General features: G+C 45.0%; 1 protein-coding gene across 3 annotated transcripts in view; it reads right to left on the bottom strand.

Moving 5' to 3' along the window:
* Nucleotides 1–570: 570 nt before the first annotated feature.
* smpd3 (sphingomyelin phosphodiesterase 3) overlaps nucleotides 571–23092 on the bottom strand; it is a 34662-nt gene continuing 12140 nt past the window's right edge. For all 3 annotated transcript variants that reach the window (XM_035790845.2, XM_035790846.2, XM_035790847.2), the window contains exons 2-8: nucleotides 17374–19100; nucleotides 8433–8508; nucleotides 4683–4841; nucleotides 4431–4520; nucleotides 3373–3436; nucleotides 2028–2187; nucleotides 571–1531 (exon numbers count right to left, since the gene is read on the bottom strand). In XM_035790845.2, coding sequence (XP_035646738.1) covers nucleotides 1430–1531; nucleotides 2028–2187; nucleotides 3373–3436; nucleotides 4431–4520; nucleotides 4683–4841; nucleotides 8433–8508; nucleotides 17374–18771 — 2049 coding nt within the window. In that variant the 5' untranslated portion in view covers nucleotides 18772–19100 and the 3' untranslated portion in view covers nucleotides 571–1429. The remainder of the gene's footprint in view (nucleotides 1532–2027; nucleotides 2188–3372; nucleotides 3437–4430; nucleotides 4521–4682; nucleotides 4842–8432; nucleotides 8509–17373; nucleotides 19101–23092) is intronic.

Genomic DNA, 23092 nt, shown 5'->3' with positions numbered 1-23092 from the left:
TACATACAGTACATACATACATACAGTACATACATATTAAAGTACAGAGATATTCTGACCGACCAGGATCCCTCCATGACCTGAAACAAGTAAGCAGGTGTGTAAACGTTCACCTCTGCTGTGGCCACAACCAGGAATAAGATCTATAAATACTGCACCATGCTAAAGTGGGACATGGGGTCGTCACATATCCCAAAGCCAGCTCTGCACACATATGCACATCCCTTATCATCCTGTGATACAGCCAGCAATAGCAACAGTGTCAATAAGAACAGGTGAGAGAATAAAAAGGTGTTGTCACAAATGAGGCAGGCATCAGTGCCAATGGTGTCTGTGTATGTAATGAGTGTGCAGGTGTGTGTGTTTGTGGGTTTTGGCAGGGTGGCATTTCATGCAGACTCATTGCATTGGCAGCATTTGAGATTGCATTGTCAGGGGAACATGCTTATCGCCCTGGAGACCAGGCTTTCAACCCAAACAGTCTGTGATTAAAATTCTTATTGAGGGATTGCATCTGATATCCTCACTATCCTCCCCATGCAGACCCCCCCCCGCTCCCCCACCCAGGCCCTCCTAACTAAGTTACTCTTATCTAATCATATCACGTGTTCCTCACTGCTCAGCTCTGCATAACAACCAAACAACCACTAAAACATGAGATGCCAGTCAGATTGGCCCCAAAAGATCCCTTTCAGATGTTATTTTTCATACAATACTTCATTATAAATTTAAAGTATTAAATGTGGGTGTTTCAACTCCCTACAAAGATGGTACGTTGACCATAGAAACCATTAGAAAGAGTTAGAAAAAAAGACATAATGCCGAGGTTCCATGAATTGGGGTTAAGGTAAGAGAGGAACAAACACACCAACACAGAGACACAGTAAGCCAGGCTACACTCTAAATTCCATGAGTCAAGAGAAGTCTCATGTCACCGTTTTAAATCAAATAAAGAACAAAGTTTAGACGCTTCCGAGCCCAAAAAGTAAAAACAGAAAAAGGTCAGACATAAATGAGGCCTAAAAACATAAAAGTATCTAAATACAGGAAATGAGTCATAGTAAGTCAATCATTGGGACTCCATCATCAGGGAGCTGATAGACCCCGAGGACCAGAGGTGATACATGGTACGGTGGAGACCTGTAGGTGTGTGAGTCAACCTCAGACTGTGTGTGTTTGTGTGAGTCTTTGGCTCAGTCCCTCAGGTCCAGACCTCTGGCACACACAACAACCACTCTTTTATCTCTCTCCACTAGGTTCTCTCTGGATCACATGACTCCTCTGCATCTACTCCTTTATTTCTTCTTCGTTATGTCCACCCGTTTCTTCTCCTTTTTCAAGCTCTGTCTTTCTCAGGCCTGAGTTCCTTGCCTTCCCTCTGCCTCTTCGGTCCCCGTTCTTCCTCTGTGGCAGTATAAAGGGTGTAGGCCTAAGGCTCCTCCTCTCCTGTGGACACAGCCAGACGCATGGCCACAGACAGGTGGTCAGTGAGGCCGGCCAGCTGGGTGATGAAGCTAAACTCTTCAATGTCCTGCAGGTGGCAACAGAGAGTAGGTACATGACATCATTATAATTTCATAATACAACATTATGGGATTACAGATTAATTATATCACGTTATCATAATACTAGATTACAACGCGGCATATTTTAAATCATAATCCTCTGAGCCATTGTGCATAATGTCCTTGACAATTTGGTTTATCTGAAAATGTATGTCACTCAGAATTCTTGCCATAGCTACATTTAATCACAAGGTGGCAGTTCAGTGCCATGATTCATAATGAGAAAAGCGAGATGTTGTTGAGCACAGATTTGCAATCTATGCAAATAAAGTAATTTGGTTTTCTAATCCTCTTTGACCCATAAACAAAATGTGATGAAAACATTGTCCTAACCCTTCTTTCCCGATTGATTTGATCTGGTCTTGATCAGCTGTGGTTCTGTTATGCTCAGTCTCCTTCTTTTGTGTGTTTCTACATCTCGACCTCCTTGGGATCTTGAGGGTATTTGGTCAATGAACGTACCATTTTCCAGTCCTGCTGCACTGCCTCACTGTAAAGGATGTAGTCGATCCTCCTCCCGTTGCCTTTCAGGGGGATCTTTCTGCCCTTCTGATTAGGACAGTGGTTTTTATTGGTGGGGAACACCAGGTATTCCTTCCTCCCCTCCTCATTCTCCATCACTCTGTCAATGGAAACAATCAACCACTTACTTAAAAACACCTTAAAATTGCAGCCCAAATAAATGCTTCACAGAGTTCAAGTAACACACACACATCTCAACATCAACTGTTCAGGGGAGGCTGTGTGAATCAGGCCTTGATGGTCAAATTGTTGCAAAGAAACCACTACTGAAGGACACCAATAATAAGAGACTTGCTTGGGCCAAGAAACATGAGCAATGGACATTAGACCGGTGGAAATTGGTTGTTTGGTCTGGAGTCCAAATTGGAGATTTTTGGTTCCAACCGCCTTGTCTTTGTGAGATGTGGTGTGGGTGAACTGATGATCTCCGCATGTGTATTTTCCACCATAAAGCATGGAGGGGGAGGTGTGGTGAGGTGAGGATGCTTTGCTTGTGACAATGTCAGTGATTTTTTTTAAATTCAAGGCACACTTAACCAGCATGGCTACCATAGCATTCTGCAGCGATACGCCATCCCATCTGGTTTGGGCTTAGTGGGACTACAGTATCTTTTTGTTTTTCAACATGACAATGACCTAACACACCTTCAGGCTGTGTAAGAGCTATATGACCAAGAAGGAGTGTGACGTAGAGCTGCATCAGATAACCTGGCCTCCACAATCCCTCGAACTCAACCAAATTGAGATGGTTTGGAACGAGTTGGACCATAGAATGAAAGGAAAGCAGCCAACAAGTACTCAGCATGTGTGGGAACTCCTTCAAGACTGCATTCTCGGGGAAGCCGACAGAATGCCAAGAGTGTGCAAAGCTGTCATCAAGGCAAAGGGTGGCTATTTGGTTACTACACTTGTTTGGTTACTACATGATTCCATATGTGTTATTTCATAGTTTTGATGTCTTCACTAATATTCTACAATGTAGAAAAAAGTCAAATAAAGAAAAACCCTTGAATGAGTAGGTGTTCTAAAACTTTTGATGGGTAGTATATAACCATAACGAAACTTTGACAACATTTAGAGAATGTTCTCAGAACGTTTAAATTTCTTTTTTTTTTACCAGTCAGGAAACATATGGCTTCGTTCCGATAACCAATGTGAAACCAAAAACACATGTTCCCACAATTTCCAAGGAACCAAAGGTGCGAGCTGGGTGCTATGTATTCTATGTACTACATGTTATTATTATTATGTCTTTGTGTGAGTTGATACCAGTTGTTTTACTTACTTTTGTAAACTCTCTGGTGAACTGACCTCCTCGTCATAAAGCCTACTGGTGTCCAGTAGTGTTCCTGTTAACGTACACACACACACACACACAGACACACACACACACACACACACACACACACACACACACACACACACACACACACACACACACACACACACACACACACACACACACACACACACACACACACACACACACACACACACACACACACACACACCTGGGTTAGAGAACAGCTGACAGGGAGGAATTTGAGTTCACCTGACCAACTTCGTAATCTGACAATGGATGGCAGCTCATAGAAACCTGTACTTCTGAAGCCTGTCTTCTCTATAATTTCTCAAAAACTCAACAATAACACAAATGGATGAACTGTAGTTGGGCAAAAAAAAAAGAACACTCCAGTATCTGCCTCCTCTGTGACATAACAGATCTCTCACCGAACCTCGAAAATGTTAATTTAGAGAATTGTGATCAGCAAACACATGTGTAGTAACAGTAATGAGGACCTCTGAGGACCTAGGCTTAGGCTAATGATGTCTCCCGCAAGGAGGAGGGCGAGACAACATTTAAATGAGCAGTAGATGGGAAGGAGAACATGGTGACTCACAGTGATTAACATAACTCCCATATACAGTATCTACACATTGACTCTAGTGCACAATAAACTTGACTTGGTTGAATATACGCCAACATCCATCCTATCTATCCTATCTATCTCCCTGCCATCACAGCACATATCACTTTCCAAACATCACTGTGTGTCCTAGAGAAGCATTTCGCTACACCCGCAAAACATCTGCTAAATATGTGTATGTGACAAATACAATTTGATTTGATTTGCTAATGTTCCTTCTCCTTTAGATTCAGTTCCAGGCCATCATTCTCCAGGTTTATGCCAGCATTGCTGATGTCTCATAATCTATTGTACTTATTTTGATCTGCACAATGTGTTCCCAGATTTGCTGCCAAAGAGACAAAGCCTAGTTCCCTGACACAAGCACACCCACACCCATTCCCACCAGTACCAGCCCAAACTCCTGTCCACTCACCCAGAGCCCATGGCTTGTCCTCCCCTGGCCCCAGGCGACACGGGTCCTTGTACTGCGTGAAGAGGGAATGCTGCTGCTCCAGTTTATCCTCTGAAATGGAGGGATAAGATGAGAAACAAAGAGGGGCTTGTCTGTCCAGATCCCCCAGTCATTAGTCCAGATACATGGAATGATAGGTACAACACCCAAACATACAATTTCTGCAGGATGTCAGAGAATAGAAGCTTTTCACACAGTCAAAGAACTAGCTACCTGAAGAGCAATTGTCGAAATTCAGGTCGCCGAGGACAACATCAAAGGCCACCTGGTCCTCCAGACCCTTCTCCTCTGAGGGGCGGGACGTTGCCTTGCGGAAATCCGTCCCCCACTCCAAGAGTAGATCCAACTGCTCACAACGCACAGCTGCATCTCCTAAAGGACGTAGAGAGAGAGACAGAGAGAGACAGAGAGAGACAGAGAGAGAGAGACAGAGAGAGAGAGACAGAGAGAGAGAGAGAGAGGGTGGTTAGGAGGATGGACATACAAAATGTGAGTGGCTTAGCTTTGGATGGGATTTTGGCTGAAGCACAAAGAAAGAGGGAGAAAAAATACATAGATTGTACTTAAACAGTATTTACAGCAGACTGCATACTGGTCACTATGGGCTGCTGGCTGGGGAATGGGGAGTCTCCCTGTGGCCAGCAAGAACGACCAAGCTACTAAACAGATCTGTGTGTGGGGAGAGCAGGGGTGGTCTGGAACCCTTGACAACATCTATTCAATGCTGATCATTTATGAGTCAACAAGACAATGAAAACATGGGTTATAAGCAGCAAAGGCCAAAATAAACAGAAGTAGAAGCAGAAATCACACACACACACACACACACACACACACACACACACACACACACACACACACACACACACACACACACACACACACACACACACACACACACACACACACACACACACACACACACACACACACACACACACACACACACACACACACACACACACACAGGGAACAAGCAGTAAGAGGAAGGGGAAAATGGGACATGAAAAACAAGCAGCAATAGGAATGTGCCTCGCTGTAAAGATCAGTTTTGTACTGTGTAAAGCATCACCTAGAACATAATAAGGCCTCTCTTGTTCTCTCTTCCCTATATTTCATTTGTCTTTAGAAATAGCCCTTGTTCTATAGTTAGCCCAGTGAGCAGACTCTCAGAGGTGTAGGATGCTCCAAAAATAGCAGGGAGATATGTCTTAAAAAAAACGAGACCCAGAGACCAGAGGCTTTAAATAGGCCTGACTCTTAAAACAGTTTGAGCCCATCGCCATGGGAACAGAGCATGTGTGCAGAGCAAGTGTGTGGGTTTGATGCATCCATTTATCTGCTCTAAGGTAGAAAGCAGAGTAGGCTACTACAAACACACTATCCATCTTACACCATCTGTCTACTACTATTGTGTTCACAGACTCGTGTACAATCACCCAGATCTCTCCCTATCTCAGTCTGTCGTCTCACTTGCTTCAACATCAAATCAAACTTTATTTGTCACATGCACCGAATACAACAAGTGTAGACCTTACCGTGAAATGCTTACTTACAAGCTCTTAACCAACAGTGCAGTTCAAGAAAGAGTTAAGAAAATATTGACCAAATAAAGTAAAAAACAAATCTGTAGCTCAGTTGGTAGAGCATGGCGCTTGTAACGCCAGGGTAACGCCAGGGTAGTGGGTTCGATTCCCGGGACCACCCATACGTAGAATGTATGCACACATGACTGACTGTAAGTCGCTTTGGATAAAAACGTCTGCTAAATGGCATATATTATTATTATTATTAAAAAGTATTTGACCCTTTTCTGATTACTGAATGTTATCCGATCTTCAACCAAAACCTAATATTAGATCAAGGGAACCTGAGTTTACAAATAACAACAAAATAATTATACTTATTTTATTATTTACTTTTAACAAAGTTAATGATGAATAAGTTGACTGTTTATAGATGTGATAAGTAGAGTTTAATTCGGGAGATGGTAACTCTTTAAAGAAGCGCTCTCGTGGTGCCCCATATGAGTTCATTGTTACATGATTAATTTAATCAGGTAACAATTTAATATAGTTAGTTGATTAGATAAATAACAGTCTTCAGATTAATGTTAAAGTCAAGTCACGCCAATACACAACATTATATACACACCTTTTATATTCATATCCTGTCCATACCGTCTACACACACCATTATAATTATACAGGTGAAGTCAGAAGTTTAAACTAAATTTTTCATAATTCCTGGCATTTAATCAGACTAAAAATTCCCTAGTCTTAGGTCAGTTAGGATCACCAATTTATTTTAAGAATGTGAAATGTCAGAATAATAGTAGAGAGAATTATTTATTTCAGCTTTTATTTCTTTCATCAGGTTTGTAGGCCTCCTTGCTCGCACAGGCTTTTTCTGTTCTGCCCACAAATTTTCATTAGGATTGAGGTCAGGGCTTTGTGATGGCCACTCCAATACCTTGACTTTGTTGGTCTTAAGCCATTTTGCCACAACTTTGTTGTATGCTTGGGGTCATTGTCCACTTGGAAGACCCATTTGCGACCAAGCTTTAACTTCCTGACTGATGTCTTGAGATGTTGCTTCAATATGTCCACATAATCCCCCCCCATGATTCCATCTATTTTGTGAAGTGCACCAGTCCCTCCTGCAGCAAAGCACCCCCACAACATGATGCTGCCACCCCCATGCTTCACGTTTGGGATGGTGTTCTTTGGCTTGCAAGCCTCCCTCTATTTCCTCCGAACATAACGATGGTCAGTTATTTTTTTGTTTCATCAGACCAGAGGACATTTTTCCAAAAAGTATGATCTTTGTCTCCATGTGCAGTTGCAAACCGTAGTCTGGCTTTTATATGCCGGGTTTTGGAGCAGTGGCTTCTTCCTTTCTGAGAGGCCTTTCAGGTTATGTCGATATAGGACTAGTTTTTACTGTGGATAAAAATCACTTGTGCCTGTTTCCTCCAGCATTTTCACAAGGTCCTTTACTGTTGTTCTGGGATTGATTTGCACTTTTCGCACCAAAGTACATTAATCTCTAGGAGACAGAATGTGTCTCCTTCCTGAGCGGTATGACGGCTGTGTGGTCCAATGGTGTTTATACTTGTGTACTATTGTTTGTACAGATGACGGTGGTACCTTCAGGCATTTGGAAATTGCTCCCAAGGATGAACCAGACTTGTGGAGGTATACAATTTTCTTTATGAGGTCTTGGCTGATTTATTTTGATTTTCCCATGATGTCAAGCAAAGAGGTGCTGAGTTTAAGGTAGGCCTTGAAATACATCCACAGGTACACCTCCAATTGACTCAAATGATGTCAATTAGCCTATCAAAAGCTTCTAAAGCCATGACATCATTTTCTGGAATTTTCCAAGCTGTTTAAAGGCACAGTCAATTTAGTGTATGTAAACTTCTGACCCACTGGAATTGTGATACAGTGAGTTATAAGTGAAATAATCTGTAAACAATTGTTGGAAAAATTACTTGTCATGCACAAAGTAGATGTCCTAACCTACTTTCCAAAACTAGACATTTGTGGAGTGGTTGAAAAACAAGTTTTAATGACTCAAACCTAAGTGGATGTAAACTTCTCACTTCAACTGTATGTATATTCAGGACTCTGACATTGCTGGTTTTGATATTTCAGATGTTTTAAAACTTTTTGGATAATATGTGTATTGTTGTTTTATTGCTGTGTGTATATTACTGTATTATTGTATCTGCAAATCTGTGTACGTGACCAATAAACTTTGATTTGATTTGACTCTCAAACCCTTTTATATTTCCAAACATTTGTTCCATTTACCTCTGATATTCATATAAGACTACAGTGCCAGCATAGACCTATTCAGACAGTAGGGAGGAGAATCTAAAATCCAATTAGCAAAGAAGCTCAAAAATGTATTGTGTGTGAGCATGTACTGTACTGTATACTGTAAACATAAAAATACCTTCAATGGCATGTAGATGAGTGCAGGTGAGGTATCCCACAACTCTCTGCTCCTGATGGGAGGTTCCCACCTGCACCTGTAGAGAATAGGGAGAGAAAAATAGGAAGTTAAATATCTCTGACAACAAGCAGATTGGACAGTGAATTATAAAATATTTAATACCACATAATATCATATATTAATGTAACCTGTACATCTGCAGACCTACTTCTGTCTCGATGCTTGTTGGATCAAATCCCTGAGCTGACAATGTAAAAATCTGTTGTTCTGCCCCAGAACAAGGCAGTTCTAGCCTCCTTTCTGCTCCTCACTTTCATTTCATTGGCCCAATCCAAAACGATCACCCTCCCTCCCTCCCTCCCTCCCTCCCTCCCTCCCTCCCTCCCTCCCTCCCTCCCTCCCTCCCTCCCTCCCTCCCTCCCTCCCTCCCTCCCTCCCTCCCTCCCTCCCTCCAACACTCGTTACTCTGACATTGTCCCTGTTTGAAATCCCCTCAGTGGAGATAGTCTGTTCGTCACTGTTTCGATTTACAGGCCTGAATTGACCATAGAAACACTGATGATCCTGGAATGAATGGAGAGGCTTTTACTGCAGATTACACTGGGCCTGTGAGCCCGGGCCAAAAAATGTTATACTGAATGGATTGACTGGTGCTTTTGAGTGTCAGGGGCAGGTGGACCACACAGTTGGGTGCAGGTAATAGGGATGGACTACAATATTCGATTGAGTGGGTTGGAAATGTGCAGTGTTTTGAAGTGTTACCTAGTGTCAGAAAAGATGCATCTAAAGACCTTTCAGGACTTGTTCAATATATCTCCTCTGTCATTAGGGCGATTGCAGGTTTGATTAGATTTGATTACAGTGTGTTCAAGCTCTCTGTTCAGTCACTGTGCAGTCATCCAGTCACTGTATCGCAGTCTTGGCTTGGGTCTCACCGACAAGGGCCTCATAGAAAACACATAGGACCACAATAAAGCCTTAGCCAAATTAGCGAGACTTTAAAATGAAATGCAAGGGTTACGTTTTAGACAACAACATAATACATTCTGTGACATTTTTTCCCTCCACAGAGATTTGGAGCCATCCTCTGCCCACTTGGCCTGACACATGCACTGTACATTCCCTGACCCAGTCTGTAGAGCAGCTCCCTTTCCAACTCTCTTACCCTCTGTTCCTGTTCCCCATTCTCTCTCTCTCTCTCCTTTCACTTCTCTCTCTTTCTCTGCCTGTGTCCCTGTGTATGAATATTTCAGAGGCTTATCCATGCATGGGTAGTCGTGTGCTCTAAAACTGACAACAGGCCTGAAGGGAATCATGGTCATGTGTCTAGGTCCGCTTGTGTGTGGGTGCATGTGCGGGTGTGTGCGCGCTGTTTGTGTTTGTGCTTTACATAGGCTACATGTTAGAAAATACATTAATCATAATGATGATTATGAAAATCAGAATTCCTTGCATCTTGAGTAAACTAGTAGCAGGGTAAAAGTTCAATGTGAACCCAAAAGACAAGATACACTATACAGTTGAAGTCGGAAGTTAACATACAGTTAGGTTGGAGTTATTAAAACTAATTTTTCAACCACTCCACAAATTTCTTGTTTACAAACTATAGCTTTGGCAAGTCGGTTAGGACATTTGTGCATGACACAAGTAGTTTTTCCAACAATTTTTTACAGACAGATTATTTCACTTATAATTCACTGTATCACAATTCCAGTGGGTCAGAAGTTTACATGCACTAAAACAGCTTGGAAAATTCCAGAGAATGATGTCATGGCTTTAGAAGCTTCTTATAGGCTAATTGACATCAGTTGAGTTAATTGGAGGTGTACCTGTGGATGTATTTCAAGGTCTATCTTCAGACTCAGTGCCTCTTTGCTTGACATCATGGGAAAATAAAAAGAAATCAGACAAGACCTCATTAAAAAAATGGTAGACCTTCACAAGTCTGGTTCATCCTTGGGACCAATTTCCAAATGCCTGAAGGTACCACGTTTAACTGTACAAACAATAGTATGTATAGAAAGTATAAACACCATGGGACCACGCAGCCGTCATACCGCTCACAAAGGAGACACATTCTGTCTCCTAGAGATAAACGTACTTTGGTGCAAAAAGTGCAAATCGATCCCAGAACAACAGCAAAGGACCTTGTGAAGATGCTGGAGGAAACGTGTACGAAAGTATCAATATCCACAGTAAAACGGGTCCTATTTCGACATAACCTGAAAGGCCGCTCAGCAAGAAAGAAGCAACTGCTCCAAAACCGGCATAAAAAAGCCAGACTACGGTTTACAACTGCACATGGAGACAAAGATAGTACTTTTTGGAGAAATGTCCTCTGGTCTGATGAAACAAAAATATAACTGTTTGGCCTTAATGACCATCGTTATGTTTGGAGGAAAAAGGGGGAGGCTTGCAAGCCGAAGAACACCATCCCAACCGTGAAGCACGGGGGTGGCAACATAATGTTGTGTGGGTGTTGTGGAGGTGCTTTGCTGCAGGAAGGTCTGGTGCACTTCACAAAATAGATGGCATCATAAGGGGGGGATATTCTGTGGATATAATAAAGCAGCATTTCAAGACCTCAGTCAGGAAGTTAAAGCTTGGTCGCAAATGGGTCTTCCAAGTTGACAATGATCCCAAGCACACTTCCAAAGTTGTGGCAAAATGGCTTGTTAAGGACAACAAAGTCAAGGTATTGGAGTGGCCATCACAAAGCCCTGACCTCAATCCTAACAAAAATTTGTGGGCAGAACTGAAAAAGCCTGTGCGAGCAAGGAGGCCTCCAAACCTGACTCAGTTACACCAGCTCTGTCAGGAGGAATGAGCCAAATTTCACCTTGTGGAAGGCTACCCGAAACGTTTGACCCAAGTTCAACAATTTGAAGGCAATGCTACCAAATACTAATTGAGTGTATGTAAACTTCTGACTCACTGGGAATGTGATGAAATAAATAATTCTCTCTACTATTACTCTGACATTTCACATTCTTAAAATAAAGTGGTTATCCTAACTGATCTAAGACAGGGAATTGTTACTAGGATTAAATGTCAGGAATTGTGAAAAACTGAGTTGAAATGTATTTGGCTTGGGTTCGAGTCCAGGCTCTGTCGCAGCCGGCCGCGACCAGGAGGTCCATGGGGCGACGCACAATTGGCCTAGCGTCGTCTGAGTTAGGGAGGGTTTGGCTGGTAGGGATATCCTTGTCTCATCGTGTACTAGTGACTCCCGTGGCGGGCCAGGCGCAGTGCATGCTAACCAGGTCGCCAAGTGCACGGTGTTTCCTCCGACACATTGGTGCGGCTGGCTTCCGGGTTGGATGCGCGCTGTGTTAAGAAGCAGTGCGGCTTGGTTGGGTTGTGTTTCGGAGGACGCAAGGCTTTCGACCTTCGTCTCTCCCGAGCCTGTACGGGAGTTGTAGCGATGAGACAAGATCGTCACTACTAACAATTGGATACAACAAAATTGGGGAGAAAAGGGGGTAAAATTCACCAAATGTATTTTATTTGGCTAAGGTGTATGTACATTTCTGACTTCAACTGTATATACAAAAGTATGTAGACAGCCCTTCAAGTTATTGGATTCGGCTATGTCAGCCACACCCGTTGCTTACAGGTGTATAAAATCGAGCACACAGCCATGCAATCTCCATAGACAAACATAACCGTAGAATTGCCTTACCGAAGAGCTCAGTGACTTTCAACGTGGCACCATCGTAGGATGCCACCTTTCCAACACGCCAGTTTGTCACATTTCTGCCCTGCTAGAGCTGCCCCGGGAAACTATAAGCGCTCTTATTGTGAAGTGGGAATGTCTTGGAGCAGCAACGGCTCAGCCACGAAGCCACACAAGCTCACAGAACAGGAGTGTTGTGTGCTGAAGCACGTAGCATGTAAAATTAGTCTGTCCTCGGTTGCAACACTCACTACCGAGTTCCAAACTACCTCTGGAAGCAACGTCAGCACAAGAACTGTTTGTCGGGAGCTTCATAAATGGGTTTCAATGGCCGAGCAGACGCACACCAGCCTAAGATCACCATGCAAGCAGTGGAAAGGAATTCTCTGGAGTGATGAATCAGGCTTCCCTATCTGGAAGTCCGAAGGTCTAATCTGGGTTTGGCGGATGCCAGGAGAACTCTACCTGCATCAATACATAGTGGCAACTGTAATGTTTGGTGGAGGAAGAATAATGGTCTGGGGCTGTTTTTCATGGTTCAGGCCCCTTAGTTCCAGTAAAGGGAAATCTTAACGCTACAGTATACAATGACATTCTAGACAATTCTGTGATTCGAACTTTGTGGCAACAGTTTGGTGAAGGCCCTTTCCGGTTTCAGCATAGCAATGACCCTGTGCACAAAACGAGTTCCATACAGAAATGGTTTGTTGAGAACAGTGTGGAAGAACTTGACTGGCCTGCTCAAAGCCCTGACCTCAACCCCATCGAACACCTTTGGGATGAATTGGAACGCCGACTGTGAGTCAGGCTTAATTGCCTAACATTAGTGCTCGATCTCACTAATGCTCTTGTGGCTGAATCGAAGAAAGTCCCCACAGCAAAGTTCCAACCTCTAGTGGAAAGCCTTCCCAGAAGAGCAGAGGCTGTTATAGCAGCAAACGAGAGCAGAGGCTGTTATAGCAGCAAACTCCATATTACTGCCCATGATTTTGGAATGAGATGTTCGACGAGCAGGTGTCCAGATACCTTTGGTCATGTAGTTTATGTGACCCACTTTAAATTCTCCTGCAACCAGACCTTTTTCTCTCTCAGCATGGAGGCTAGAGAGAGGAGCCAAGACCTCTACTGTACCCCATTACTGTGTCCAATGCTTAAATAGACTTTCACGTCAACACAGCCAGAGTAAAAGCAAGTCCCTTTATCCCCAGGAAGGAAGGTAATTTATATCAACAAATGGAGTCGACCTCAGCACTGAAAGGAGTTCTTGGTCATTAAAAGCAAAGGGAGAAGCTAAGGTTTATTTCTTTCATTGATTTCCATTCAATGTGTACTTTGAGTGGGCCTGCTTTAAGGTTCTCTCTGTAATGTATTCAAACTCCACACAAACAGGCACAAGCATGCACAAAGATGCACGCTCTCTCGCACGCATGCACACACACTCACTCACACACTCCTCCTTCAACCTTGCACTTTGTGGTTTTAAATAATAATAAGAGGGATAAATGTTGAGACCGAAAGGCTTTAATTACTGGGTTGCTCTTCAGGGAGACATTTTTAATTAATTGTGTATCTCTACACACCCACCACCCTCCCTCCCCCTCCCTCCCTCCCTCCCTCCCTCCTCCCTCCCTCCCTCCCTCCCTCCCTCCCTCCCTCCCTCCCTCCCTCCCTCCCTCCCTCCCTCCCTGTATCTCTTCCTCCCTTTCACCCTTCTTCCATTTTCCTCCGGAGCTCATGTCATTGTCATGTCTGAGTTTGTCACTTTGTATTGCAAATGAAATCTGCCACTTACACTTCATGTAGGTCTGCTAAGAAAGAAAAATGACCATTTGGTTTGTTAATGTTTGTTTGGTCACAAGACTCCCAATCTTGCAGAGAAAGACCCCTTGGATACATAATTATTTCTAAAGACTACTACTAGTCTGTGGGGTCAAGCTGCACGAGGACCCTGAAGCTAAGGGTCAGTCCTACGAGAGCTCTGGAGAGAGTGAGATGATGACCCAGAATGACCCTATGGAGGAGGGAGGCACATAGAGGCAAAGCCATTGGAGCTTGTTATCTGAATCAATAAGCAGCAGGGGGAGGTATGGTTGTCAGAGTGGTGGAACTAAAATGTGCATACAGAACTTAGCAGGGTTGTTGTCAACCAGCATCTCCAAGACCCATCATCACCTTCAGGCTGAGAACTGCTGAGCTGCCCCAGCAGGACCTGGAGCCCAGCCAGAACCAGGGATGCATCCCATATGGCACCAAGTGAATCGGCTGCCATTTGGGACACAACCCCAGACACAGCCCCAGCCAGACAGCCCCAGTTACACAACTACAGCCACAAAGCCCTAGCCCCAGTCACACAGCCCTAGTCCCAGCCACACAGCCCTAGCCCCAGCCACACAGCCCTAGCCCTAGCCACATAGCCCTAACCCTAGCCCCAGCCACACAGCCCTAGCCCTATCCCCAGCCACACAGCCCTAGCCCAAGCCACACAGCCCTAGCCCCAGCCACACACCCCTAGCCCTAGCTCCAGCCACACAGCCCTATCCCCAGCCACACAGCCCTAGCCCCATTCACACAGCCCTAGCCCCAGCCATACGGCCCTAGCCCCAGCCACACAGCCCTAGCCCTAGCCCCAGCCACACAGCCCTAGCCCCAGCCACACAGCCCTAGCCCCAGCTACACATCCCTAGCCCCAGCCACACAGCCCCAGCCACACAACCTTAGCCCCAGCCATACAGCCCTAGCCCCAGCCACACAGCCCTAGCCCCAGCCACACAGCCCCAGCCCTAGCCCCAGCCCCAACCACATCCCCAGCCACATAGCCCTAGCCCTAGCCCCAGCCCCAGCCCCAGCCACATCCCCAGCCACACAGACCTAGTCCCAGCCCTAGTCCTAGTCCCAGCCCTAGCCCCAGCCCCAGCCACAGCCCCAGCCCTATCCCCAGCCACATAGCCCTAGCCCCAGCCCCAGCCCTAGCTCCAGCCACACAGCCCTAGCCCCAGCCTTGTAGCCCTAACCTCGCAGGTTAGTGATCAATGAACCCAAACTCTGCTTTGCTCTGCTTGTCATCAGTCTCCCCAATGGAGCCTCGTCAGTCACCTGCAGCTCACGGCATGGCGCTGCCACACTAGAAAACGACTGAAGCTCACTGATGAAAATGGGTTAGACTAGCTAAATATGACTTAATTCATGTTCTGAAATAGCAGAGGTCTGTAGTTCTGGAGCAACTCGAAAGCCCGAAAACAGCTATAACAGAAGATTATCCTTAAAAATATGAAATATTCTACAATTTGTTCCTGTTGCCCTGTGCTAATTCACATTTGAACCCCTTGTTTTAGTACTTAATAAATACGGTCACAGTATAAATAGCCCACAAAATTATAATCAAAGACATGCTGTAGGCTAGATATGGGAATAGCATTGTAGAATAATAGTGAAGACATCAAAACTATGAAATAACACATGGAATTATGTAGTAACCAAAATATATATATTTTATATTTGAGATTCTTCAAAGTAGCCACCCTTTGCCTTGATGACAGCTTTGCACACTTTTGGCATTCTCTAAACTAGCTTCACCTGGAATGTTTTTTCAACAGTCTTGAAGGAGTTCCCACATATGCTAAGCACTTGCTGGCTGCTTTTCCTTCACTCTGCAGGCCAACTCAATCCAAACCATCTCAATTTGGTTGAGATCGGGTGATTGTGGAGGCCAGGTCATCTGATGCAGCACTCCATCACTCTCCTTCTTGGTCAAATAGCAATTACACAGCCTGGAGGTGTGTTTTGGGTCATTGTCCTGTTGAAAAACAAATGATACTGTAGTCCCACTAAGCCCAAACCAGATGGGATGGCGTATCGCTGCAGAATGCTGTGGTAGCCATGCTGGTTAAGTGTGCCTTGAATTCTAAATAAATCACTGACAGTGTCACCAGTAAAGCACCCCCACACCATCACCCCTCCTCCTCCATGCCTCACGGTGGGAACAACACATGCAGAGATAATCCGTTCACCTACTCTGCGTCTCACAAAGACACAGCGGTTGGCCCAAGCAAGTCTCTTCTTCTTATTGGTGTCCTTTCGCACTGGTTTCTTTGCAGCAATTTGACCATGAAGGCAATTATTCACTCAGTCTTCTCTGGTGAGTTGGTGTTGAGATGTGTCTGTTACTTTAACTCTGTGAAGCATTTATATGGTCTGCAATTTCTGAGGCTGGTAACTCTAATGAACTTATCCTCTGCAGCAGAGGTAACTCTGGGTCTTCCTTTCCTGTGGCGGTCCTCATCAGAGCCAGTTTCCTCAGAGGGCTTGATGGATTTTGCAACTGCACTTGAAGAAACTTTCAAAGTTCTTTAAATTGTCCCGCATTGACTGACCTTCATGTCTTAAAGTAATGATGGACTGTCGTTTCTCTTTGCTCATTTTAACTGTTCTTGCCATAATATGCCAAATCTTCTGTATACCACCCCTACCTTGTCACAACACAACGGATTGGCTTAAACGCATTAAGAAGGAAAGATATTCCACAAATTAACTTTTAACAAGGTACAACTGTTAATCGAAATGCATTCCAGGTGGCTACCCCATGAAGCTGGTTGAGAGAATGCCAAGAGTGTGCAAAGCTGTCATCAAGGCAAAGGGTGGCTACTTTGAAGAATCTCAAATATAAAATATATTTTGATTTGTTTAACACTTTTGGTTACTACATGATTCCATATGTGTTATTTCCTAGTTTTGATGTCTTCACTATTATTCTACAATGTAGAAAATAGTAAGAATAAAGAAAAACCCTTTGAGTGGGTGTGTCCAAACTTTTGACTGGTGTTGTATTTGCAACCCTCAAATGAAAAATAAGGTCTACAGTTATGTATTATTTAATTTGAGACTGAATAAAAAAGGGCATTTATTTTTTCCTGGTCTCTGCAAAAAAATTGCTAGAGAGATTTTCAACTTTCATTTACCCCCAAGCCAAGGGTACAGGGAACTATGCCTAAATAATTCAACTTTGTTGTGTTCACAAAGTTTCTGCAACAGTAAGATTGAATATATCTGTCTAACAACAGTGGAAACACATCCAACCCCAAAAAGCAGCCAGATGTGAGGATGCAGCCTGGAGGAAATTTAGCTCCTTTACCAAAGTTCTGGTTAACAAGAGGCAGTAACTTATTCTTAACACTCAAAGTGTTACCCTAATTATGATTCCTTCAGCCTTTTACACATTTACAGCACTTGCCTATGCTATCATTAGGAGAGAGAGAAAAAACACCTAACCTTGACAAAGAGAGCTCCTTTGGCTGCTAGGGCATCTTCCCCTCGCCCGTTAGGGTAGCACTCATAGTGGGCGTCCAGGATGGGGTAGCGGCTGACCAGCATAACGCCACTGTTGAGGAACTTGAAGCGGGAGCAGCAGCCCTTCCAGGCGTAGCGGCCCACATCACTCAGGATGTAGGGGAAGTAGTGTTGCAGCTGCCGCCTCAGCCTGGACGTGGCCCGGTGGTCAAACACTTCCTGCAGACACAGGAAGTCCAGGTTGGCAGGGAAGAAGGCAGAGATCTCGTGGTCGATGCCGTCGTCGCCTTGGCGCCGCTTGCGGGCGCTGTGCTTCTTGAACATGGAGGTGCGGTGGGACAGGGTGTTGTTAGAAGGCACCCCCCCTGTCAGGCTCTCCGCGTCACCCTCGCCTTGGTGGTTTCCTGTCTCGGCCTCTGGGGGGTCTGGCTCTGGGGCACTGATACTGATCTGGACCCCAGAGGCGTGCATGGGGCAGTCTGCGGAGTTCTGGGCCCCTGTGGTGTGAACAGGGCAGTCAGAGCTGTTATGGGCACCAGCAGTGTGAAGCGGGCACTCTGGTGTGTTCCCTCCACCAGCTACATGGACGGGACAATCTGAGGAGCTCTGGTTCCCTGTTGGGTGTATGGGGCAGTCATCACCAGTGGTGGGTATGGGGCAGTCATCACCAGTGGTGGGTATGGGGCAGTCTGCACCGGCAGTGTGTATTGGGCAGTCTGCACTAGAATTGTGTACTGGGCACCCAGTGAGGGGTTCGGCCTCGGCTGTGTTGTCAGGCCGCTGGTCCAGTGAGGAGGTGCGTGGGAACCCCGTGACCAGGCTGCTGAAGGAGACGGCGCTGATGGAGGTGTTGGTGGGGGAGTCGATGTATATCTTGATCTGCGGCCGGCTGGCCCCGTTACGGATGCGCTTTCCCACCTCGCGGGCACGGCGCTGGGTCTCAGACAGGTTGTTGAAGCGTGCCAGGGAGTCTGGCAGTAGGCACACGTTGGCACTGCCGAAGCAGAAGCTGCGGCCTTGCGGCCTCCAGTCGGCCAATGATGCCGCGCCCCCCTGCTCAGCCTGGTGCTTGTTCGGGCTGCGGTGGGTGTAGAGATAGGGATGGCGAGCCGCCTGCAGGGGAGCCCACAGCAGGAAGCCCATTAGAGCGAAGGGCAGCGAGGCTAGGAGGAGCAGCAGGTAGAGCGGAGTGGACACCAGCACATACAGCGTCACAAAGGAGCAGGGGTCCTGGGAGCGCCGGCGCTTCTCCAGAGAGGTGGCCACACAGGAGGCTAGCAGGCGGTCCAGCAGCCAGTAGCAGGGGAAGATAAAGCCCCATGACAGGCTAGTGAGGCACCGCAGGAAGGCACTGGAGTAGGGAGAGGTGTGGAGGACCATCTCTGGCTCACATAAAACACTCTCACACTAAAATCAATGGAAAACAAACTTGACTCAAATCTACCCTCCCCCTGGGTGGAGAAATGAACACTACATGGTTCCCTTCGCTTTCACCAGCGGGCTCTGCAGCTATTTGCCTGATGGCAGGAGGCTCCTTCACCCTCCCCTCACCACAGTGGTCCTCCAATGGAGGAATGAGGAACTAGAGTCTCTGGGTGGAGGTCATCTTGATGATGTAGAACTAGCTGCTGTAGTCAGAAGGAACCCATGGACACCAGGAAGGCGGATCTATGAAGAAGTGAATCTCAGTACCATCTCAGCTTCAGAACCTGCCGAGAGGAGAGGGAGGACAGAAGGATAGAGGGAGAGAGAGTGGAAGGGAGACAGGGAGAAAAAAGGGAAGGGGCATCAGCTGTGCAATGACTCACTGTGATGAAAATGTGTGGTCAGCTAAATGGGCCTTGTTCATTTCCCTAATGTCCCCCAATGGTTAGAAATACTGCATCACAGGTGATACACAGTTCCTGTTCGTTTCTCCGTGTGTTTAAACAGTCAAAATCAGACTTGTTTTTAACATAACACAACAAAACACCAAAGGGTTTTAGTGCCCAAGCATGGTTTATAAATTGGCAGAATTCCTAGCAAATAACACTGCTGTAAACGATGATCAGACATAGGACGCACTCAGTGGGGTAACCTTATATAAATATAGGGTTGACTGGAAAGTGAAGCAATCCACACAATATAAATAAATCATGAATTGTTAATTCATGAATTGAAACACTGAAGGGCCACTGGCCTTACCCTAACCCCAGAGCCACCAAACCATATTCAGCACAGCAACAGCAATATGACTCTGGACAGTGTGCCACCGCGACCCTGGGGCAGGACCGTGTCACAAACACTGTATAAACGACCATTATGTATGCTGCTCTGAATCGATCAGGATCCTATGAAAATGTCATTGTTTTACGAAACAGAACGAATAGTGCAGCTGCTGTCAATGAATTATGCAGTCCCTGTCAATGGACTATGCAGTCCCTGTCAATGGACTATGCAGTCCCTGTCAATGGACTATGCAGTCCCTGTCAATGGACTATGCAGTCCCTGTCAATGGACTATGCAGTCCCTGTCAATGGACTATGCAGTCCCTGTCAATGAACTATGCAGTCCCTGTCAATGGACTATGCAGTCCCTGTCAATGGACTTTGCAGTCCCTGTCAATGGACTATGCAGTCCCTGTCAATGGACTATGCAGTCCCTGTCAATGGACTTTGCAGTCCCTGTCAATGGACTTTGCAGTCCCTGTCAATGGACTATGCAGTCCCTGTCAATGGACTTTGCAGTCCCTGTCAATGGACTTTTTAGAATAACAAAGCAGTTAGTGAATCCTTTTAGGACTGATGCCAAAAAAACTTTCAATGGATCAGAAATATATTGATGCTACTAGCTCTCTTAATAAGATCACCTCATCATCCATCTCGTACATCAAAGCCTGTTACAATATTATAGACCATCTCTGGTTACATAGTGTCTCCTCATGTGTAACGCCACTGTTTGTCACCACTATGATTAATGTCAAACCTTCTATCATGTTGTGGAACGTCATGCTCTATGTCATCAGGGACAGATAGTGCCCAGAGCAGGCCCTGTCTGTGTCTCAAATCACAACCTATATAGTGCACTACTTTTGACCAAGGCCCTTATCTGTCCCTGATGACATACAGCATGACGTGGTGCACTATATAGGGGAAAGGGTGCCATTTGGGATGCAGACCCTGTGTCTGTCTATATGCTAAATGAGGAGTATGCCCTGGGATGAGGCTGGCTGCACACTAACTGCATCTGTCTCTGGACCTCTGACCATGGCTATGTTGAATTGGAGTTCAGGCAGCACCCGGGGCTGTTTGTGACCTTCTCCTCTGGGCTGAAATGGCAGTGGGGACAACTGTGAGTAGGTTTTGCTCCGATGATAAGCCATTTCAATGTGAACTCTTCTTAGCTGTCTTGACACGCTCATTTCCTTTCCAATGTGAAACTGTCAGTATTTGTTGGAATGAAGCCATAATAGCGGGATTCTATTCTATCTTCAATGTAGAGTATGTGCCACTTCATTTAACAAGATAATGATGTGTATGCAAAGCTATACAACAATATGAGCAATTTCTATCCGGAAGATACTGTATTTTGTAAAACTGTACAGGTTTTGTTGGCTAGATAGATCATCTTGGTATCTTGATGTCCGGATGACAGCAAGACAGCTACAATGCTACACCGTATGTCTGTAATATAATGCACCATCACAACTGTAATTACTACTATTCATATTGAGGCCTCGGACTTGGCTTCCTTGGCTTCCAAAAATCATATGCAATATTCTTAATGCATCTCGCTGTTCAGGGTGCCAGGTTAAAGCGGTGTCATGGTGATTAACACAGAGTACAACAACACTGGACCCTTTTATGGAATTAGACTAAGCAAATCTGCGTGCACGAGCGGAGGCACTATGCACCTACTGTTTCGGAGCATGAGAGATGAGAAAAGAGGAGGAGGAGAGAGAAAAGAGGCGGAGAGACAGAGATGTCGAGGAGAGATAGAGATGGAGAGAAAGCAGAGGAGAGATAGAGATGGAGAGATATAGTGAAGAGAAGAGCGGAGGAGAGAAGAAGTGAGGAGAGATGGGAAGGAGAGAAAGCAGAGGAGAGATAGAGATGGAGAGATATAGTGAAGAGAAGAGCGGAGGAGAGAAGAAGTGAGGAGAGATGGGAAGGAGAGAAAGCAGAGGAGAGATAGAGATGGAGAGATATAGTGAAGAGAAGAGCGGAGGAGAGAAGAAGTGAGGAGAGATGGGAAGGAGAGAAAGCAGAGGAGAGATAGAGATGGAGAGATATAGTGAAGAGAAGAGCGGAGGAGAGAAGAAGTGAGGAGAGATGGGAAGGAGAGAAAGCAGAGGAGAGATAGAGATGGAGAGATATAGTGAAGAGAAGAGCGGAGGAGAGAAGAAGTGAGGAGAGATGGGAAGGAGAGAAAGCAGAGGAGAGATAGAGATGGAGAGATATAGTGAAGAGAAGAGCGGAGGAGAGAAGAAGTGAGGAGAGATGGGAAGGAGAGAAAGAGCAGGTGCAGAGCCGGTTCCTGCCCTCATCATCATCTATCTCCCTTTGCACTTCTGCATCATAGGGGTGACAGACAGGGTTGAGTAGATTACATTTGAAATGTTATCCGTTACAGTTACTAGTTACCTGTCCAAAACTGTTACCTGTAATGTCACTTTGGATCTGTAACGTAATCTGGTTACTTTGGATAAAGTGAGAGACAAATGACATATTTACCTGATTTATTTGATATGAATGGTTTAACAATAAATATTTAACTTATAGTAAGACATTTCTGTCCTACTAGTGTCTGTGTTTGTATGGTCTCCACTCTAGTTCCCTGCAGCTAATCTGGGCGTATGGTCATTAGAGATGGCTTGAGCTGACAAATGAGTTAAAGACGGCATTACATAGACAAAAATGTGTTTTACTTGGGATAGTTTGGGAGTAGAACAATCCCTCATGGTCTCAAAATCATCCTTGCATCTGGGAAACTAAGCCAGGGTGGGTTTAAGACAACAACCCCGTGCAGAAAACGATCAGAGGAACCCAGAGTGGCTTATGATGCTCCAATCTGCATGGGATGGGTGGAACCAACCATGACTAAGCATTTTTTAGTGTCAGCTATATATAGTACTCTGCATTTGTGTAAAGGTTAGGTTATTCGGTCCAACATTCAAGGGTGGGGGATCGACCAGCCTCATTTTAGCAATAATTAATCGATATTGAATAAAGATGATTGTTTGAAGAAATGACAGTCTCTCATTTGATTAGAATATTCCACCACAATTACTTTCCCCTTAAGAGGCATTAGAAGAAGACAAAAAGGATCCATCAAATGCACATAGAGGTGTCATAATGTGTTGTTTTTCTCTCAAACATCCTTTCCTGAATTTCACAGTAATCCAAGAAGTAACCATCTAGTTTTTCAAAAGTATCTGTAATCTGATTAACAACATTTTTTGCTGGTAACGTAACCGATTAGTTACAGTTTTGTTGTAATCAGATTACATGTAACTGATTGCATGTAATACGTTATTCCCCAACCCTGGTGACGGATGGCTGGATCAAATGGGGAAATGGAGAGAAAAACACCAGTTGTTTTATCAAACAGTCACCATATGTCTTATCCAGACTCAACTAACCATACTTCTCCACAGTGAGGATAGAGAAAATATCACTGGGTTGTGTAAGAGCCGACACATCATTTCTGTCTCTCTCTGTCT

This window comes from Oncorhynchus keta, chromosome 17 (genome assembly GCF_023373465.1).
Source record: "Oncorhynchus keta strain PuntledgeMale-10-30-2019 chromosome 17, Oket_V2, whole genome shotgun sequence".
Lineage (NCBI taxonomy): Eukaryota > Metazoa > Chordata > Actinopteri > Salmoniformes > Salmonidae > Oncorhynchus > Oncorhynchus keta.
This window is presented reverse-complemented; position numbering and strand designations above follow the sequence as displayed.